At 39.7% G+C, this 20,695-nt stretch overlaps 1 protein-coding gene across 6 annotated transcripts in view; it reads left to right on the forward strand.

The window, feature by feature from the left end:
- The first annotated feature begins 445 nt into the window (after positions 1–445).
- The window catches only part of SCAF4 (SR-related CTD associated factor 4), a 59,969-nt gene continuing 39,719 nt past the window's right edge, over positions 446–20,695 (forward strand). For 3 of the 6 annotated variants that reach the window (XM_042903558.1, XM_042903563.1, XM_042903559.1), the window contains exon 1: positions 446–891. In XM_042903558.1, coding sequence (XP_042759492.1) covers positions 862–891 — 30 coding nt within the window. In that variant the 5' untranslated portion in view covers positions 446–861. Of the gene's footprint in view, positions 892–14,850; positions 15,306–16,987; positions 19,100–20,695 lie in introns of those variants that run through there. The other 3 variants (XM_042903562.1, XM_042903560.1, XM_042903561.1) reach the window with 3 other exon arrangements.

Genomic DNA, 20,695 nt, shown 5'->3' on the forward strand with positions numbered 1-20,695 from the left:
ATGCACGCTCAGCGGGCTGAGGTTAAATCCTGCGCCCTTTGTTCCAGCCAGCGGAAAGCTAGCGGGTCTGTGTCCGCCCGCCAGCCGCGGCCGGGTGCAGGGCCCGCATGGGTAGAATGGCACGAAAACGCACCCGCGAACGCCGCGTCGGGCAGGGGCGCGCGTGTGCGCTGGCCCTCTCGGTGCCAGCTTCCCGACTCTGGGATCCCGCGCTCTCCCGCGCCCTCGCCGGGGCCCAGCTTCAGTGCCAAACAGTCTCCCGGGCCCGCCGCCACCGCCGGCGGGAAAGCGCCCGGCGTCCCGGCGTCACGCGCCAGCAGCCGGGCGCGCGGCTCGCGGGGCGGAGGCGGGGCGGGGGCGGGGCCAGCGCGCCCGAGGCGGGGCGGGGCGGGGCGGGAGCCGGGCACAGGAAGCGCTGGGAGGCCCGAGCCGTCCCAGGGTGCCCCGCGCGGCGTGGACTCGGGCCGCTGCCGCCATCCCGCTGGCGAGAGGGAGAGAGAGGCCCGCCCGCTCGCCGGTCGGGCCAGTGTGGGCCAGTGCGTGAGGGCGCGGGGGGCCGTGTCAGCGAGACGCAGAGCGCAGCCGCCACCACCAAACGGACATGTTGGAGCCCAGCGCCGCCGCCGCCTCCTTTTCCTTATCCTCCGAACGGGACTGAGAGGGGGCCCGCCACCCTCCGCCTCTGCCGCCCGCCCCGCCGCCTCGGCCGCAGCCTCTTCCTGCCCGGCCTCTGGCTCCGCCGCTCGTCGCCCCCCCACCCCCCCCGCCCCTCAGGCCCGGCCGGTTCCCCGGCCCCGCTCCGCCGCGGCGCGAGGTCTATGTGACCGGCGGGCCCGGAGCAGCCGCCGCCGCAGCGCGAACATGGACGCCGTCAACGCCTTCAACCAGGAGGTGAGGAGTGCTCGGGGCGCGGGGGTGCCGGGCCTGCCGCGGGAGCCGGGACTCCGTTTCTCCCGCCGCCGGAGGTTTAAAGCTGTGGTCGGGGTGGGGACGCTTCCTGCCCGGGTTCCGGGGCGGCGGGGCCTGCGCGGAGAGGCCTGCGGCCCGGGAGAGGTCGCGGCGGCCACGGGAACCGACCCCACACCCCTCCCCCATCGCCCACCCCCGGGCAGCGACCTCGGGTTGCCCCCCTCGCCCCCTTCCGGCCTCCCCCAGCCCGCGTCGGCGCTGGTGCCTCCAACTTCGCCCTCTTTCAGGTCCCGGCGCTCTCGCTTTCTGCTCCCAGCCCGTTATTGGCTTCGCAGTGCCGGGCGTCCGCAAGGGGCTAAGAAAGAAGCGCGGGCGGGCGTGTGGGGTTGGGGGCGGGGGAGCGGGAGCATCTGCCGGTCGCCGGGCTGGCGGAGCGGCGGCCTCCGCTCTCCTGTTGCTCAGGCCCCAGCGCGGCGGCGACTGGACTCTGATCCCGGGTCGAGGACGAGTCGGAGAGGGTGTTCATCCCCCCTGTCTCAAGATTCACACACTTGGGAATTGGGGTCCCCAAATGAAGAGGGGTGGCTCCTGATTTCGAGTGGTGAACACAATCCTTGTAATGGGCTCTTTGGCCCCAACGTGACACCTAAAAAGTTGAATGGGAGAGTACTTGCCCCGCCTTAGTCCGGTAGAAAGCCGGCTTTGGCCTCTAGTCTCCCACCCTCGCAGTCCGGTCGAGGTAGTTAATCCTCGGCTCCCTTCTAGGGGAACATTTACATGTGAAAACCTCCCAAAACCGGGAACAAAGCTGCCTGCCGCCTTAAAGCTCTATAGTTTTATCTCCAGCCGTTCCAGGTGCTGTTTTTGGAGCGTAGAGTCCACACACCCTCTTCATCAGAATCGGTTTGGGGGGAGGGGACTTGACCATTGATAATTTAAAATACAATTACCGAATGGAAACTGTTGTCTTGTGTTGAGTTGGATTATTTTCCTTTTCCAAACACTAAAGAGGAACCCGACATTGAAAAAGTCAGATGGAGTACTGTAGCTCTAGATGTCTTGATATATTAAAAACTTGATGCATCTCACGATAAGATTTTGTAATTTCACTTGTAACAGAATTAAGGTGCGATAACTTTTCTTCTAGATTTGCAGTGCGGTAATATGCGACCCTCCAGTAACACTGCAGTTAGGACCTTTCATTGCCTTACAGATTATCCTCTAGATGATTTGTCTTCAACTGTTGGGTACAAAAAATACCTTAACTGTAGTGGCAACTGCTGTTGGACAGTGTGATGATTTTCAAAATAACGAAATAATATTTCCTAATATTTGATGGCTAGAGAATTTGTGATGCTGCTCCAAAGATTTCAGGTTTGCAAGTTGACTTGGTTTCCTGAAGGCAAAATTCACTGAAATGTTGACTCCATGAGGGCAGAGAGTCTGTATTCTTTGCTCCTCCCCTCACCATAAGAGGCAAATACTTGTTGAATGCATGAGGATTTGTATAAATGGTACAACAGTTTTTTAAAGATGTAAATATTTATTTCCTCAGATAAAATCTTATGGACTCTTTTTAATGAACGAAAAGGGGGATTTTTAGAGTATTCTTAAGTTCGGAAGTACTTGTGAGTTAGGCATTATGGAAGTTGACATTGAGCACATTAATAAGCAAAATATCTTACGTTAGTTCTGGAAAAGTGTGATTAGTTTTTACTTTGAAAAACCAAAATTAGGTATGATACTGCCTTTTTGAAAAAGGGAAATGGTATTTTAACCTTTTTAAAATATACAAAATGAGAATTTTCCTATCTTGGTACATTTTTCAGCTCAATTTTTATTTCCATTCCTAGTCTTCATGAACTGCAAATTACATTATGTTAGGTGTGTGTTGCCAATTCCATCTTTCTTCTGAAGAAACTTCCTTCTGGAGAAATTAGTCTGATTTTAAAGTCCATCGTCTTGCGCCTGCCTGTTTGATTTGTAGTGCTTCTCAGTTTTTTCTCCCCATTCATGAAATGTTATTGGTTAGTTTCCTGTAATTTCAAATCTCCCCAATCTTACCTTAATTTTACAAACTTTCAAGTGCGTGCTCAGCTACAAAAGCTGTGTCCTAAATACTGTGGCACTACCAAGGATCTCTGTCCCCTAGGAGCCTAATGTAATAGAGAACACAAGACTTTGGCAAATAACTTTAATATGTGATAGAACAGCTTCTTTGGGGCTCTTTAAAAGTACTGTGGGATGGCAAGTGAAGACTTGGGAAGAAAAGGTTGATGTCAGTTTCAGAATTTCAGAAGGTGTAGGAAGTAGTGATTGAGGGACAACAGTGCTCAGGAATAAGTGAACAGTATAGTAGTTTGGTTCCAGAGGCTACGGGAAAGTAAAGATGGTTAAAGTAATTTGGTGCCTGACAAGTTTCATGTCCGTCTAATGTGTTTGAATTCCATTTTGGGGCTGTGGATAAACTGAAGATTTTAAGTAGTGTGGTGATACAATGAAGAAAACTGCTTGATTTGTAGTGTATGTTATAAAGGCAGATATTTGAGGAAGATTGACATTTTCAGGACTAAGGTCGAATTAAGTAGAGTTTGGCATGGAGAGCAGGAAAAGGATATGGGCCAGAGGAATCCGTGGACCTTGCCATCTCGTAGGCTTATAAGCACCTTTTGCCCCCAACATTCTAGGTGCTGGGAGAGTGGTGATGCTACTAACGCAAGTCAAGCAATCGTCAAAAGCATACTTAGTGGAGGGGAAAATATGTTTGGTTTTTGAACAGGTTGGGTTTGAGATTGAGTGGAAAAGTCATGTGGAAATTTCTGGCAAGCAGTTGGGCATGTAGGACTCAAACTTGGAAGCAACCAATGAACAGAGGGAGACATCTGGAAGTCACTCTCAGATGTGCCCTGGAGGAAATTGAGAGGGGAGAGAAAAGAATTAATATTTAATAAGCATCTCTGGCATATCAGGCATTTTATATATACATATCTAACTTAATATTCCCACAGCTTTGCACAGACATCCATTTATAGATGAGGAAACTGATTTTCAAAGAAGTTAAATAATAACTGGCCCAAGGGCATACTGTTAGCTAATGGCAGAGCTGGGATTTGAGTGCACATCTTCCCATCATAATTGCTGCCTACAGATAATATGTATAATACCAGGGGAGAGGTTACAGGTTAAGACTTAAGAAAAAAGCAACTAAAATTTGAGAGTAATGGGATCTGAAGTTTAAGGTTGAATGGTGATGGAGATAAGGAAACAAATGTAGTCTTTTAGAATTTTGGTTATGAGGGATTTAAGGACATGAAGGGAAAGAGCAATTAACAGTATAGAAGGCACTGGTGCTGGGCCATTTGTATGCTTATATAGCATATATGAGGTTTTAGCCTTAATAAGTGACATTCAGGCCCTGGTCTCTTAGATGCTAGTAGAAGCTTGAGTATGTTGGGAGAGTGGAAGTGTAGAGAAGCATAGTTTAAAGCAACATGAGGGCTTGCTTAGAACAAAATTGTGGATAAAAGGAAGGGTACAGATCACAGGTAAAAGAGGTCAGTATCTCTGATACAGGAAGGAAGATAAAAGATGAAGTTACTAAAGACACCCACTAAACAGGACTTTTATGGTGAGACACTTTGTAGGAGTTGTAAAAAAGGTAAGTGAAAAAAGTGAGTGGCCAATTATAGCTGATACTTCATTGTTTTCTGCTATGCTTATATACTCCTTAATGTGAAGAGTTTCGTATGTTGTAAGTTTGTTGAATGAATAAGAGTTATGGATTGGATTTTTTAAATCTATTGATTACATTTTAGCCTTTAACCAATCTTGTCTAATTCCAAAAGAGTAGATCTCCTCACACTTTTTTTTTTTTTTTTTTGACAGCACCTATGATTTTGAGACTTTTAATTAAAGTATTAAAAAGTGCAGAGAAGATATAGCAGTAAGAATGGACAGTTGTAAATATTAATATTATAAGTGTTGTGGGGTTTTTTGTTTTTGAGAGAGAGTGTGTGTGCACAGGTGCCTGGGGAGCCAGCCTGGGGAAGGGGCAGAGGGAGAGAGAGATCTTAAGCAGGCTCCATGCTCAGCACGGAGCCCGAGCCCGATGCAGGGCTTAGTCCCAGGACCCTGGAATCATGACCTGAGCTGAAATCATGGGTCAGATGCTCAACTGACTGAGCCACCCAGGAGCCCTAATAAGTGGTTTTAATTTAAATTTTAAAATATTACAAGTTAAAGCCATTTCTTCCTCCAGAGGCAATCAAAGTGAATTTAGTATCAATCTCTGGTACATAAGCAATATGTAATATTCTGTGTTTTGATATGCCTGAGTGGTATATTGTACATATTTGTGTTTTTCCTTAAACTTTACTAATATTATATATTAAGATTTCATTTTAACTGCTGGGGGGGGGGGATGCTGTCATTTGAATAAACTGTATTTTATTTATCTAGTTCCCCAGTTGATGAACATTCAAGCTGTTTCTCATTCCTGGCAGTGAACTTTTTTTTAATTTTTTTTTTTTTTTAATGTTTATTTATTTCTGAGACAGACAGAGCATTAATGGGGAGGGGCAGAGAGAGAGGGAGACACAGAATCAGAAGCAGGCTCCAGGCTCTGAGCTGTCAGCACAGAGCCCGATGCGGGGCTCGAACTCACAAACCGTGAGATCATGACCTGAGCCGAAGTCAGACGCTTAACCAACTGAGCCATCCAGGTGCCCCATGACAGTGAACTTTCTTTAACATGTCTTCATGTATAAGAGTTTCTCTGGGGCAGCTATTCTCAAACTTTGCATTTTGACTTCTTTCGCTCTTAAAAGGTAAGGACCACAGAGAACTCTTATATTTGTGGATGATATATCATATATATTTTGGAGGTATTTACCATTTTAGATATTTAATCTGAAAAATGCATTTATTAAATATAACAAATCATTAGATGTTAGCAAAAATAACATTTTTAATGAAAAATAACATTTCTGAAACAAAAGTGAGAAGAGTGACATTGTTTTACATTTTTGCAAATCTCATTTAAACTTTGGTTTTTAAACCTGGGTTCTCATATGTACTTCTTTAGAAGTTCAATCTCTTGCAATTACACACGTCAGGGTAGCCTCTAGAAAACTTTTGCGGTACACTTGTGAGAAAATGAATGAAAGGGGCAAGAAATGTCTTAGTATTAAAATGAAACCAGTTTTTACCTCCTTGACCACTGAAAGGAACTCAGACCCCCAGGGATCCTCAGATTATTTTTAGAGAACTACAGCCCTGAGATATTGAGATACTGAAGTGGTATGCATATAACGATATGTTGGGAATTCAGGAAGAAAATATGAGAACTTTAACATTCATTTTTAAGATCAGACAAATTAAGCTATATGAATACTTTATGAATTTATGTTGGTACACTTATTCACTGGGCTGTCTAGAACCACCATGTTATCCTGAAGGAAGAGTTGAGTTCCACATCTCAGTGGGGAACTTGTCGCTCCTTCCTTTTCCCACTGGAAAGTTTGTGTATGGAGTATTGTACCTATTAATTATTAGGTGTGTTTGTCTTCCCAGAATTTATGTATGTATGTATGTATGTATGTATGTATTTCTTAATGTTTATTTTTTGAGAGAGAGCGGGGGAGGGGCAGAGAGAGGGAGACACAGAATCCAAAGCAGGTTCCAGGCTCTGAGCTGTCAACACAGAGTCCGATGTGGGGCTTGTCCCCACGAACCACGACATCATGACCTGGGCTGAAGTCGGTCGCTTAACTGACTGAGCCACCCAGGCACCCCAGAATTTATTTATTAAAATTTTTTTCTTGATGTTTATTTTTGAGAGAGAGACAGAGTGGGAATGGGGGAGGGGCAGAGAGAGAGGGGGAGACAGAATTCAAAGCAGGCTCCAGGCTCTGAGCTGTGAGCACAGAGCCTGACGTGGGGTTGGGGCTCAAACCCACGAACCGTGAGACGTGACCTGAGGCAAAGTTGGATGCTTAACCTGCTTAGCCACTCAGGTGCCTCTGTCTTCCAGAATTTAAATCGTATGATAAAGATACCTTGTTGTTGTTATCATTTTAACCCGTAATATTAGTCTTTAGTTGTTTTTGATCATTCCTTTCTTCTTGGAGAGTTTTATCTAAAGCAGTGGACAAAGAGTTGACACAAGATTCTTACTGTGTGGAAGAGATACAGAGAACCAGGGCAATAGTTGAAGTAAAACTGGAGGTTTCTCTTCCCTCATTTGACCATGTTATGCTATTACCACACGAGTTTTAGATATTAAAGTTATCATTGTATTCTTCTGCTCTTTCTTGACCCTCAGTGAGTTGCTTATCTCCAACAACAGTAAAAATCCGGCCTTATAGTGCGTGGAGGGAAGCTGGCTTTTCAGAGCTTTCTGTTGCAGCATTTATCACTGATGTTCTTGTTGAAAATATCCCCTGCCCTAAAAGTCTAGAATTTTGCTTAGTATTTTGTTTCATTAAAAATGACATGGACACATGATTAAGGAACTGAAGCAGAGAGAACTTGGAATGATGGAAAAGTTGACTTATAAGTCTTGTGAAACCAAATTCCTGACAGAAAGTTGACAAAATGGTAGTTGGTATTTGGCAGGGGTGGGGAAATGCTTTTTTTTACCAGATACAGATTGTAGGTGGTTCTCTGCCATGGAGCACAAGTGAATATACTTTACTTCAGCATTCCAGGTAACGTTTCTGTAGATATCTGCACACACTGAAATCTCATTTTAAATATACCTTGATAACATGGTAGGAACAAAGTTGTTACATAAACAATGAACCTTTAATATTATAAATAACGTTTGTTGAGATAATATGCTGGATTTTTTTTTTTTTTTTTTTTTTTTTTTTTTTTTTTTTAGCCCACCTCACAAGCATACAACTTTAATGAGCTAAAAACAAGCTATGCTATGTTGTCAGGTATATAGAATAAGCAGCTTACCTATTACCAGTTCAAATTTTTGGTAACATTGGTTGATTAATATTCTATTTTGATGGAACAGGAAAAGGGAGAATTTGGTGGTAGTTAGGCTTGTGTTAGGACTAGGCCTTAAAAATATCTTGAAAGGTTAAACTTGGGAGGGGCGGTGCGTGGGTGGCTCAGTAGGTTAAGCGTCTGACTCTTGATCTTGGGTCAGGTCATGATCTCACAGTTCCTGAGATCTCACAGTTCATGAGTTTGAGCCCTACATTGGATCGGGCTCTGCGCTGATGGCATCGAGCCTGGTTAGGATTCTGTCTTTCCTCTCTGCCCCTGGCCCACTGTGTGCAAATGCAGGTGCACGCTCGCTCGCGCTCTCTCTCTCTCTCTCTCTCTCTCAAAATAAATAAACTTAGAAAAAGAAAGCTTAGATTTGAAGAGACATGTTTGCATTTTTGCTAATACTACATGTAATTAAAAGTGCACTGTCAGCGACTTTTTTTTTTGAGAACTATTAAGATTTCACAAACAATATTATAATTTATTATATCCTGGTCACCTTCGTCCTGTTAAATATTTTCATGGTTTATTGATTATATTTCATTGCTTTATAGCTAGAGCTCCTTATTGGTGATTGTGAAGGCATAGAAAAATATAGAAACTTTGATATTCCAGTGAAGCACATTGTGCAGGTTAGTAGTGAAGTCAGCAAGAAATCTACTGTAACGCTGGAGTGAAGTTAGGAATTAGAAGCTAAAGGGCACTTGAGTGGCTCAGTTCAGCTCAGTGGCTCAGGTCATGATCTTATGGTTTGTGAGTTCAAGCCTGCATTGGGCTCTGTGCTGACAGTGTGGAGCCTGCTTGGGATTCTCTGTCTTCCTCTCTCTGCTGCTTCTGCACTCTCTCTCTCTCTCTCTCTCTCTCTCCCTCCCTCAAAATAAATATTCCAAAAAAAAAAAAAAAAGGTTAGATGCCATGGTTTTTTGTTTTTGAAAAAGAGCGAGCATGTGTGGGGGAGGAGCAGAGGGAAAGGGGGAGAGAGAATCTTAAGTAGCCTCCATGAGATCATGACCTGTGTCGAAATCAAGAACCCAGATGCTTAACTGACTGAGCCATCCAGGCACCCCCACGCTAAGGTTGTGATGGAGTTGGGCATCAGGGCTGGGGAGATGGCAGGGCTCAGTGAAAAGTAGAGAGCCATACAAGTTCCGCTCGGAGTTATCATTTGTTGGATATCATTGTTTGTTATCATTGTTTGGATAATTGGTGAATTTGGTATAAATCCATGTGGGTCAGTAATCCTAGTTGGAAGAAACTATAGAACAATGGCATGCCTTGCTTATTTGCCACCAAAGCACAATTTTTCTTTCTTTCTTTTTAATATAGACTTTTTCTGCAACAGAATTACTTCATGCAGAAGTAATCATGAGATTGGCCAAAAAAAGAAACTTGAACTTTATGCCAGTTGCAAATAAATGTTATAGTGGAAAAAAGGAGTTAATATTTTTAAATTGCATCAGCACTTTTTTTGGGAAAAAGTAGAAAAACTTACCTATTTACTGGTCTGTCATAATATTGACTTTCTATTATATTCCAGTTTCCTTTCAAGCCTTATTTCTGCATATTTGCCAATGACTGTCAAGGTGATCTTCACATACTTGTGTTCAGTAAACAGTTATAGCCAGATTCATCAATCTTACCTTCACCCATAATTGAATGAAGAACACTTTTTATTGGTTTTAATTACGAAAAGTTGTACATAAAGCAACACACATACACTAGTTAGGGAGTCTTAAACATAAGTCACTTTTGGTACAAATTTAGAAAAAAACCCACTTCACAATACATTCTAGAAATCACAGTAGTACCCATGTCTTTTTTCAGCATTGATTGTAATGACTTTGAAATGTCTCCTCAGTCAAAAAATTTTTTTCACTAAAATATTTCCACCAAAAAATTCAGTATAGATTTCTATTAAACATTCTTCAAATTAGGTGTAAATGTCTGCTTCCTTATATTTTGTTGCATAATAATGACCCCTCCATGATTTTTGTTCATGGATCTTCAAGCTTTATGTTCCATTATACCTTTGTTCAGGGCCTATCCTGGCTATTAGTAAATATTTATACCAGAAAAAAGGATTTCAAGAAAGAAGAATTGCACTCAGCTATCTTATTTTGAATGTAACTCTTTAATCTTTAAACACACACTCATATATAGGAACCACAGGATTGGAGAAACAAACTGAGCCTGAGCATAAGCTATATGAAATTTCTTTGTAGTGACTCTCCAAATGTGAATTCACAGTTGTGGTGAATCTGCATGTTTTGGGCACTGACCACATAACTGGAGGGTTTCCTAATGAATTTCCACTAAGAATAGATTGCTTATTAAAAGAAACATAATAAAAATGTACAGATTTGATGCTTCTATATTGTTAAAACTCAACAGTAACCACAGCAGTAGATTTAAACTTAAGCATCTCAGTCAACAACTTATTTTAGGGGAAGAAATATTCTGTCCCTGATGTTATGTAGAATTGCCAGTGTTTAGTAATGGTAAAATGATTTCAGTCAGTTTTTGTATTTAGAGGCTTTAGAGACAATTCACCCACTATTGGTTGCCTTGTATTGGTTTCTCCCATTGTCCTGCTGTTACCTGAAAGACCAATAGTTGACCACCTCTATATAAAGTCTTCCTCTGCAAAATTTTTAATATATCTTTTTTCATTTTATCATGAGTATTCCACTTTATTTCCTCCTTTTGTCAGAGCTGAGTTTTAGCTGAAGTGGAATTCTAAGACCCTGCTGAAAGAAAGTCTATAATAGGAAAATTTACAGCAATATACCTTTTAAGCCTTGAGGAAACATAAAATACTCTCTAAACTTTAATGGCCATGTATCACCTCGTTCACCTTAATTAAGAGGTGCTGAATGGTAAATCACTTTGGAAAGGACAGCCAACTTTGGGGTTCATTGGAGATATGTTTGAATCTTAATAAAGGCCTTTATTATTGTTTAATGTCAAGAATAGGCATGGGGTGCCTGGGTGACTCAGTTAAGTGTCTCACTTCAGCTCAGGTCATGAGTTCGAGCCCCGCGTCTGTGCTGATAGCTCAGAGCCTGGAGCCTGCTTCGAATCTGTGTCTCCTTCTCTTTCTGCTTGCCCCCCTCCCCCCAATTAATAAACATTTAAAATTTTTTTTTAAATAGGCAAACTCATAGAGATAGTAGATTAAAATTTGTGGGTGGTGGGGAGGAATGAATATGGAGTTTTTTGGAGGGGATTAAAGTACTCTAAAACAAAATAGTGCTAATGGTTGCCCAACTCTGGAATATAGTAAAAACCACTGAATTGTATACTTTAAAGGAGTGAGCTTTATAGTATATGAATCATATCTCAGACCTGTTTTAAAAAATAGAAAGATGTTAGTTTTTAACCCATTTTCATTGTTTTGTTGCTTGATCTGATTTTTTCTCAATTGAAAACAATATTTTTTAGCTACTGAGTGCCTCTGTAAATTATGTTGTTGATCTTGAATCCTAAGTTTGTTTTATAAGATATGTTTAGTTTTTACATGCTCTTTTAAGAAGTTACCCAGTGGGAACAGTTCACAGGAAGGACAGGAAATGATTCCTGCATTTGCCCATTAACTACCAGCCAGATGTCAGCTAATGGGTTAGGAGTTGTATATGGGTATCTTTGCATTCTTTCCATTTTAAAGGTAAGGAAACTGAAGAGATGGTGTGAATTGACCACGGTCACACCGTATAGAATGGCAATTCTGAGATTTGACGGAGTACTGTAAGTACCCATCTGAGCTCAGCCCATAGCCCCACCTGGCTACTCTGAAGGCTTTTGAGCAGCTAATTTTTGTCTACTGGAGTGTTTATGAGGGGAGAGGGCTCGCTTTTGTACATTTGAAGCATGGTAGTGAGTGTACTATAATGTATACTTTTGGAAGGATTTGTAAAAATTTAAGAATAATGAAGTTTGGTAAGTTTTTAAGTCATCCATAGATCCATGTTTAAAATTTAAGATATGCTTTTAGACATGTATGTTTCTTTTACTAATTTATAATCACTATTTAAATTTTAAATTGGTTTGGGGATTTTATAAATGCTAACATTTTTAATTTTTAATTTTAGTCCCATGCTTGTGCATAAATCTAGTCATGACAACTTTGTGGAAATAACTGATTATAAATAAAATATATAAAGTATGGGTAATTTTTATTTTTTCTTCTAATCAAATGATTTTATATCCAGGAACCAAGTTTTATTTCTTCTATTGAAGTCTAGGAGGAAATACTTAATTCACAAAAATGTTTTCTGGCCAATTTTGGGAGGGAAGACATAAAGTTCACTAGTGAGGCACAGTAAAAGTAATTTTGAAATCTGGCATTGGTGCTAGTAAAATAGAGCAGTGCCATGGATAAAATATTTGCCATTTCCCAAAATTGCCACCTGGCTGTTTCTTGGTCAAGTGAAAAGGAAGAAGTGGAGGATTGATTGCAGTTCAGTGAACCAAAATGTAGGTAAGGACTAAAAAAAAAATGACCTGTTGTCCTAAGCTGGAACTGAATGGGTTAAAAGCCCTGCTAAAGAGAGGCAGCTTTGGTTGTAAAGTGAAAAGTTTGAGTGGCTGGTTGGCTGGCTGGCCAGCTGACCAACTTAAAACTTAAAAGTTTGAGTGAAAGGTGGACCCTTGGAAATTGTAGGAGAGTTAGTCTTAAACGAAGAATAATAAATTAGGGCATATTGTATAGAATAAGTTGTCAGAAATTAACTGCTTAGAAAATCTGTTCTGCCAGCAGGAAATATTAACAAATAGGGGCGGGTGATAGAATTGAAAGTGGGGAATAAAACATATGAAGCTTAAACTGTTTGCTATATGCTGTTTTCTTAATTCACTTAGAAATATAAGTAGTTAAATCAAAAGTGGTTTTGTATTTAATGTTAACAGTTTTCATTTGCACTTACATGTGTATTTTGTAGTGCATTTCTCTAAATTCTGGAACTAGGAGAAAAGCTGGAGTGTTTGTAGGAGGATGTAGGATGTAGTAAGATAAAGCAATGTAGGAAAAGTATGAAAATTTTTTTTAACTTGAGAATACTTTGTGCAGCATTGTTACTTGTAAAAATATCTGGATAGGAATCATGAGAAATCTGAAGAGTGAATTTTATAGAGAAATCAGTGGAACTATTTTGTAGTGTTTAAGTCAAATGAAAGACTGCTCAGTAGGAACAGGGAGACAATAGTTTCTTTTTCCTGACTCTTTGTTTTAAAAAGCCTTGTAGGGGCGCCTGGGTGGCTCAGTCGGTTGGTTAAGTGTCCGACTTTGGCTCAGGTCATGATCTCACTGGTTCATGAGTTCAAGCCCCGCGTTGGGCTCTTTGCTGACAGCTCAGAGCCTGGAGCCTGCTTTGGATTGTGTCTCCCTCTTGCTGTCTACCCCTCCCCTACTTGCGGTCTGTCTGTCCGTCTGTCTCTCTCTCTCTCAAAAATAAATAAAACATTAAAAAAATAAAAATAAAGCCTTGTAAGTTTGCTCCATCTTAAGAATATTTCATATTAATGCCAGACTGTCTTGTCTGTATACTTTCCTCTAAGGAAGTGGAAAATTGGTTAATCATTTGGGTTTCAAAGGACTTTTGACTTTATAGAAAGTAAATACAATTTGCTTGGCAGTGAAGTGCATGTCAGTAATTAAAGAGATACTTTCTTTAATGTTTGTTTATTTTTGAGAAAGACAGAGACAGAATGCGAGTGGGTTGGTGCAGAGAGAGACACAATGTGAAGCAGGCTCCAGGCTCCGAGCTGTCAGCACAGAGCCTGACGCGGGGCTCGAACTCACGAGCTGTGAGATCATGACCTGAGCGAAGTTGGACACTCAACCGACTGAGCCACCAAGGTACCCCAAAGGGATACTTTGTTTAATGCACAAAGGTCAACAAAATCTATATTAAAGACAGTGATTTCTTAAATTTGGGTTTTGTATCCACAAGGTATCCATTATTATAAAGATTTAAAGGAACAAATATAAAATTTATTTTTAAATATTTTAATAATTTTGAAAAATTTTATTAAAGATTTACAAGCCATTGACTTGAATATAAGTGTTAATTTCAAAGACAAGGTTTAAGCAATGAATAAGCTGTATCTGATAATGATGGTTCTATTTATTTACTTATATTTACAATCAAAAGTTGAGAAACTTTGTTTCATACAAAGTTTTTCATTTTTAAGTCAATGGGTTTGAGTATTTCAATTTTAATATTAATACAAGTATATAAGTTTAGGAAATAAAAGAAAATATCCCACTGAATACCATTAATATTTTTTCTAATTTTCAAATCATGGAAGATTTGAGTGCAAATGATTATTGTTTTAGATAAACTTCTAGAAGTGGAATTCTTAGTTTAAAAGATACTGACATTTTTTAGTTCCTGGTACATAGGTTTAAATTTCCTTCTGGAATTAAAGCTCACCAATTAGGTCTCATCAGCAGAGGGCAGTGCCTGCTTTGCTTGATGCTGATCTACCTTTGTGCCAGTTAGATAATTGAAGAATTGTGTCTCTTTGTTTTAGTTTGTACTTCTTTGATTATTGATAAGGTTGAACTTTTTTTCTGTATTTATTAATCAGCTATTGGGGTTTTCTTTGTTAATTGAGTTACTTTCCTGTACATATTTTTCAATTTCACCATCTTGTACGTGTTCTGCTTTCAGGTAGAATGGCATAGTTGGCAGAATGGCATTGTTTAATGTGTGGTTGTTTTGCAACCCTCTGTACCTCCCAACTCCTCCCCCATCATGTTGAATTGCCCAGTATTTTTTTTTTAAGTTTATTTATTTGCTTTTGAGAGAGAGAGCAGGAGAGGGGGAGAGAGAGAATCCCAAGTGAGCTCCACATTGTCAGCACGGAGCCTGATATGGGGCTCAGACCCACAAACTGTGAGATCATGACCTGAGCCAAAACCAAGAGTCAGATAATTAATCCACTGAGCCACCCAAGCGCCCCTGAATTACCCAGTATTACGAAATTATTAGTTCCAACAAACATTTGGTAAAGTGTATATAAAGGCATAAAGTGAAATGCCAAGTGAAAAGGAACTGTAAACTATCCCTTTCCTAATTGTTCCAGCAGTAAGAATTTTTTTTACAGAGTTATCTTCAGGCTGTAATTAGATAGACAAAGCATCTTTGCAGAAAAGAGGATTTTAAAGTTTTTTTTTTTCCTCCTAATTATCTTCTGTTAGGAAATTTGATGTGTACTTCTGTAAAGTGTTTATATGTTACTAATAAACATTCAAGTTATGTTGGAGTTCATTTGATTTGGTTGAAGCTCGTGTGTCTGATACATTGAGTCGAATGAAGAGGAAGAAAGACTAGAATTAAATGCTTTGATATCTGCATCTATCAGGAGGAAGATTTGAATACTAGCCTGTAACTGTAAGTGTACGTGTTTCCTTTTGAAAGCATTCATATTTTTCTTTAAAGTTTGTAGTTAAGTGTTAATAACAGGAGCTTAAGGCAAAATTTGTCATCTTGGAGGTGATAATAGGAAGGAAGGAATACTACATGTATAATCGATATAATTCATTATAAAATAAATAAATGTTAGGAAAGCAAATATTTTAAAGTTTAGGGGAGAAAAGGTAGTGGTAAGTATGCCATTGAATGATTCCTAAGGAAAACATTGAGGGATTTAAGGTTAGAAGAATTACTTAGACTAGAATGATCTTCTGATTCTTTTACTGCTTTGACAGATCTTTTTAAAAAAATAGGAAAAGGCATATTCCAGAAATTGTAGACTCAATGCCAGTAACTTTCATCTGTGATGGTTGTTAGTTTGTTTTATGAACAACTAGAAATTTCTAGTCTAGGAGTCAGAACAGATTCACTAACAATTCAGAGCAGAATACATTAATCTTTTTTCTTTTGTGAAGTGTGTTTTGTGTAGTGAGGACTGTAAACCAAATATTTCAGAAAGATATTTGTCATGATTTCATTATGAATAAATTAGAAAAATATAGACAGGATGGAGTGTTGTTAAATGAATTTTAGCTGACTAGCAGTGTCCAGGGAATATCAGGGTCATCCCACAAGTAGGTCCTGTTCTTATTTTTAAAAACATTGAGTTGGAGGAAGGCATATAAAGCACGTTAATGAAATTTACGAGCTGATTGGAGTAGCTACTACATGAAGTGGCAGAAAATTATTTCCAGATGGCCTGAGTAGATTGAAAGGACTGTCCGAAACCAACATAAAGTCAACATGAAGATCTAGTTTTGAGAGAGATTCCATTGGAAACAGTTTGAGGGTTTTGGTTGATTATAGATGTGAGTTAATGGATTAAGCACTGCTGTTTTGGAGATCATAAATAAGCCCCCCCCCCCCTTCAGAATCCTGGAACCTGTTAATATGTTGCCTTACAAGAGACTTTGAAGATTTGATTAGGTTAAGAATATTAATTAGGATGGGTGAATTATCCTGAATTATCTAGATGAGCCCAATGTAATCCCAAGGGTCCTTACACAAAAGAGGGAGGAGAATCAGAAAGTGATGTGACAACAAACACAGAGGTCAGGGAGGATGGAAGATGCCACCCCGTTGTCTTTGAAGATGGAGGAGGAGACCGTAAGCCAAAGGAGTCTACGTAGGCACCCTGTAGAAGCTGGAAAAGCCAAGGAATAGATTCTGCCCTAGAGCCTCCAGAAGGAATGTAGCCCTGCTATCACCTCAATTCAGACTAGAGATTCTGACCTCCAAAACTGCAAGAGGCATTTGTGTTGCTTTTATGCTACTAAGTTTGTGGTAATGTGTTTTTGCAGAAATAGGAAACTAAGAAAATACACTAGATTCCATTAACACAGTAATATATCTGGACGATGTCCATTTGGTGGTATAATACTTAAAAGAAATTAGCCAGGGGGCGCCTGGGTGACTCAGTCGGTTAAGCATCCAACTCTTGATTGCAGCTCAGGTCATGACCCCAGGGTCGTGAGACCTCGCTGAACCTGCTTGGGATTCTCTTCTTCCTCTCTCTCGGCCCCTCCCCTGTGTGCTTGCTCGCTCGCTCGCTCGCTCGCTCTTGCTTGCCCTCAAAATAAATATTTTTTTTAAAAAAAAAGAGCCAGAATAGATCAAGAAATACCATTTAATAGTTGAAGAAGATAGGTGGAAGGGAAGTCGGTTTAGTTATCTTCGAATAGTTTATCATGAGAGAGATAAATATTGTGCAGAATTGGAACAGTAGAGGGAAGGTATCAGAAGGGAGATTCAGGGTTAGTTCACAGGAGGCTTTTGTAACCACTGGAGCTGATTAGTTATGAGTTATTAAGCCTTATGTCACTAGGCGGGAGCTGCAGATGTACTATAAAAGTGGTTCTAAATTCGGTGTGAGTACTGGATTAGATACTAAGGTGCTATACAGCTTTAAGAGTCTTTGATACTACTGTACTGTCACTACAGAGGAGTTTTCTCTAAATGCAGTCGTAGATGCAAAGATTCTCAGACATTGTATAGCTTTATTTAGTGAGCTACTTATGTGTCAGTTACTAGGTTGAGATGTCTGTATGTTATCTCATTTAATCCTAACAGCCTTATAAGATGTAATGTATACTATTAATCCCCCTTTTCATGTTTAAAAATCCTTGAAGTTTAAAGAAGTTAACTAAATTTGTCAAAGTTTATACTGTTAGTGAATAGCAGAATATCTTGTTACTTTGACTACCTCAAACTGAATTCTACAGGTGTCACAGGCCAAATATTCTTATTCTTTACCTTCTCCTGAAACTATTCTTTATTGAAATAAGAGTTTTTGATGAATGATTCTTAATAATTTGTAGACTACTTTATCAGGCATGTTACAAGACTATATTCACATTTATATTTTTTATAGTCATTTAGCTAGTGACAGGGCAAAAAGCCAAACTCTGTTGTTGGCACGTATTTTTTTCCGACTGATGCCTTCCAAGGGGGTCTTGTACATTTATTGGCCTACTGCTTCTGCTATTTTATATTAGAGAATTGCATGGTTTCCTCTGGCTGCTTTGACATAGTTGTTTTCATTGACAGATTACATTAATTGTGAATATAGGCTGTAATAGTAGGGAGAGTGCTGCTCCTAGTAATATTTATTGAGCACCTGCCCTGTTGCAGGTGATAACACTAGTCATTCCATGTGCAAGAACTAATTCAGTTCTCACTGAAACCTCTGAAGTAGATAACCACCATGTCGTTTCTACATAGGAGGACGCTGCGCCCTACAGAGGTTACGTAATCTGCCCAGAATTGTGTTACATGGCTGGACCCAGAATCAAAACCAGGTCTTTCTGACTCTTTCCAGAATACCACAACGTCTGATTTTTTTCTTTTTCGCTAGTAGTTTGTTGGAGTTATACTGAATTTTATGGTTCTCAGCCTTTTATATACAGCCAATAGATTTTTTTTCTTGAGGCTTGTAGGCTGAGACTGGATGTTGGTCAGAAATAACTAGAGCCTGAATTATCTCTACCCTTGTTTCTACTCTGAATATACTGCATATTCTAAACTTGATTGAAAAATATGAAATTTTTTTTCTAACTTGATGATGCTGTTTTCCTGCAGTTTGTAAGAAATGTGTTTGTGGTTTAAGGAATCTGTTTATTATTGAAAGGTTACAGCAGTTAGTTTGGGCTTTATTTTCCTCATTTGAAAACAAAATAATTTTTCTCTGAGTCCTTGCCTTTCACATTTTTTGACTGTCACTCCCATGGTAAGACTTGAAATTTTACGTAGAGTCAGGTGTTTGGGCACACACAAAACTAAGAAGTTTCACCAAATAGTACCTACCTTTGCTGTGTACAATGCTATTGTATTTTTTACTCTGTTCCACTAAAAAAGTTGTGTCACATCCATTGTTTATATTTCTGTTCTAATGTACTTCAACCCACAGTTTGAAAAACACTACTTTGGATTATCTCCAGGATTCTTTTCTCCTTTCAACCAAATTATATGTGGTGGTAATAATAGGTAACATCTATTTGTATTTACTTTGTGCTAGGTGCTGCATTAAGTGCTTTTTAAATGTGTTGTTTGTGTTAAACTTCTCTAAATGTAGAGGCTATTATTTTCATTTTACAGATGAAGGAACAACTGCTTATAGCAAGTGGTGGAGCCAGGATTTCCCAGACAGTTGATTATTGATCTTATGTTCTGATCATTACTTAAACAGAAATTTATTGTTTTTAAAAATTCATTCAGTAAGTATAATCTGAGTCTTAGGTCAGCACAAGATTGTGTACTTCTGAGAGATTCCTCAGCCAACATTCAGTTAACTCTTTCTTTTCTAAGATTATTCAATTTCAGCTTCGCTCTAGATCCAGTTAAGGACAGTACATTGCCTCTTATTGCTTGTCTGGGCACATCCCTTTATCTCTAGGTCACTTTTTTTTTGTTACTAAAAAATTTTTGAGTCCAACTCCTCATAACAATTATATTTTTGTCTACTTTCTCATTTGGGTCTCCATGCATGCATGTGTGTATATGTATATTTTTTTAGTCATACAGTGTTTATCATCTTTAATATCTGTGTATTCATTCCACTGGGGTAATGTATTATAGAATTAATTAAATAATTTGCTTATTCTTAGGTAGTTATTGGAAAGAACTTGAGCTTCGGGCAGTGGTAGACCACAGACTGAATTTACCACTTAATTAGCTTTATGACTTCTAGCTATTCTTGAACTTTTGTGCCTCAGTGTTCTCCTCTGTAAAATGGAACTACAATATTTAACTATCATAAAGGCTATTGGTGTTTCTATTTAAATACATAGTGCCAGTGTTCATAGTTACAGTAAAGTCTATCGATTTCAGCATAATTTCTGAGTCTCTTTTTCCAATGAAGGCATTGATCTGGATACTAGGGACCTTTTTGCTTTGCAAAAGTAGAGACTGAAGGGGTGTCTGGGTGGCTCAGTTGGTTAAGTGTCCAACTTCAGCTCAGGTCATGATCTCACAGTTGTGAGTTCAAGCCTCACATTAGTCTGTTTGCTGTCAACAGACTTTGCCTCAGATCCTCTGTGCCCCTCTCTTTCTGCCCCTCCCCTCCTTGCGCTCTGTCTCAAAAAAAAAAAAGGTAGACTGATGGATAAATTTGTGCTTTGAAGAAGTCAATAAAATATTGCTAACATTCACTGAGCTTTTAAAAGGTGATTTTTAAACCTCCAGTTTTGAAACTTCTATATCTGCCTGTAGTGTTTTTCTTCATAAATTATATAAATACAATTGTACAGCTTTAAGGTTTAAGAAAGGCATTTGTAAAGGAAAGAGCATCTAAAAAGAAACTTAAATGTTATAGAAGGATTACAGTGCTCACAAATAAGAGATACTTAAGGGTGGTCATCTGTAAAGCACTGAAACAGGGCTCTGCCTCCTCTGTGTATGAGACACTTAATTTGCTATTTCTGAGCTCTCAGAGATTCATTACATTAGTGAAAAATGATCCAAAACTGCATTTCTGCCTCCTCACCTGCCACTTTACCAGTTGGACTTCGAAATCACTTTCAGAAACATATCTGTTCAGCCACCTCATAGTCAAACTGAACAAGGTTTGGTTTGTACCTCTTAATACCATTTGACCTTGGCAAATGCCTTTAATTTTTGGCGTTTGTCCTGGTGTTCATTTTTGCAACCCCTTTCTTTGTACCACACAGGAATTTTTGGTATACCTTAGCTTATATGTTCTTGGTTGTCTTCCTAACTACACATTTCTCCTCACCCATACTCATGGCTTTGATTCTATGACTTTCCAGTTTCTAGCCTGGATCTTTTGTGTTCCAGATCCGTATTCTCATGTC

The sequence above is a fragment of the Panthera leo genome, chromosome C2 (assembly GCF_018350215.1).
Source record: "Panthera leo isolate Ple1 chromosome C2, P.leo_Ple1_pat1.1, whole genome shotgun sequence".
NCBI classification, from domain to species: Eukaryota; Metazoa; Chordata; class Mammalia; order Carnivora; family Felidae; genus Panthera; species Panthera leo.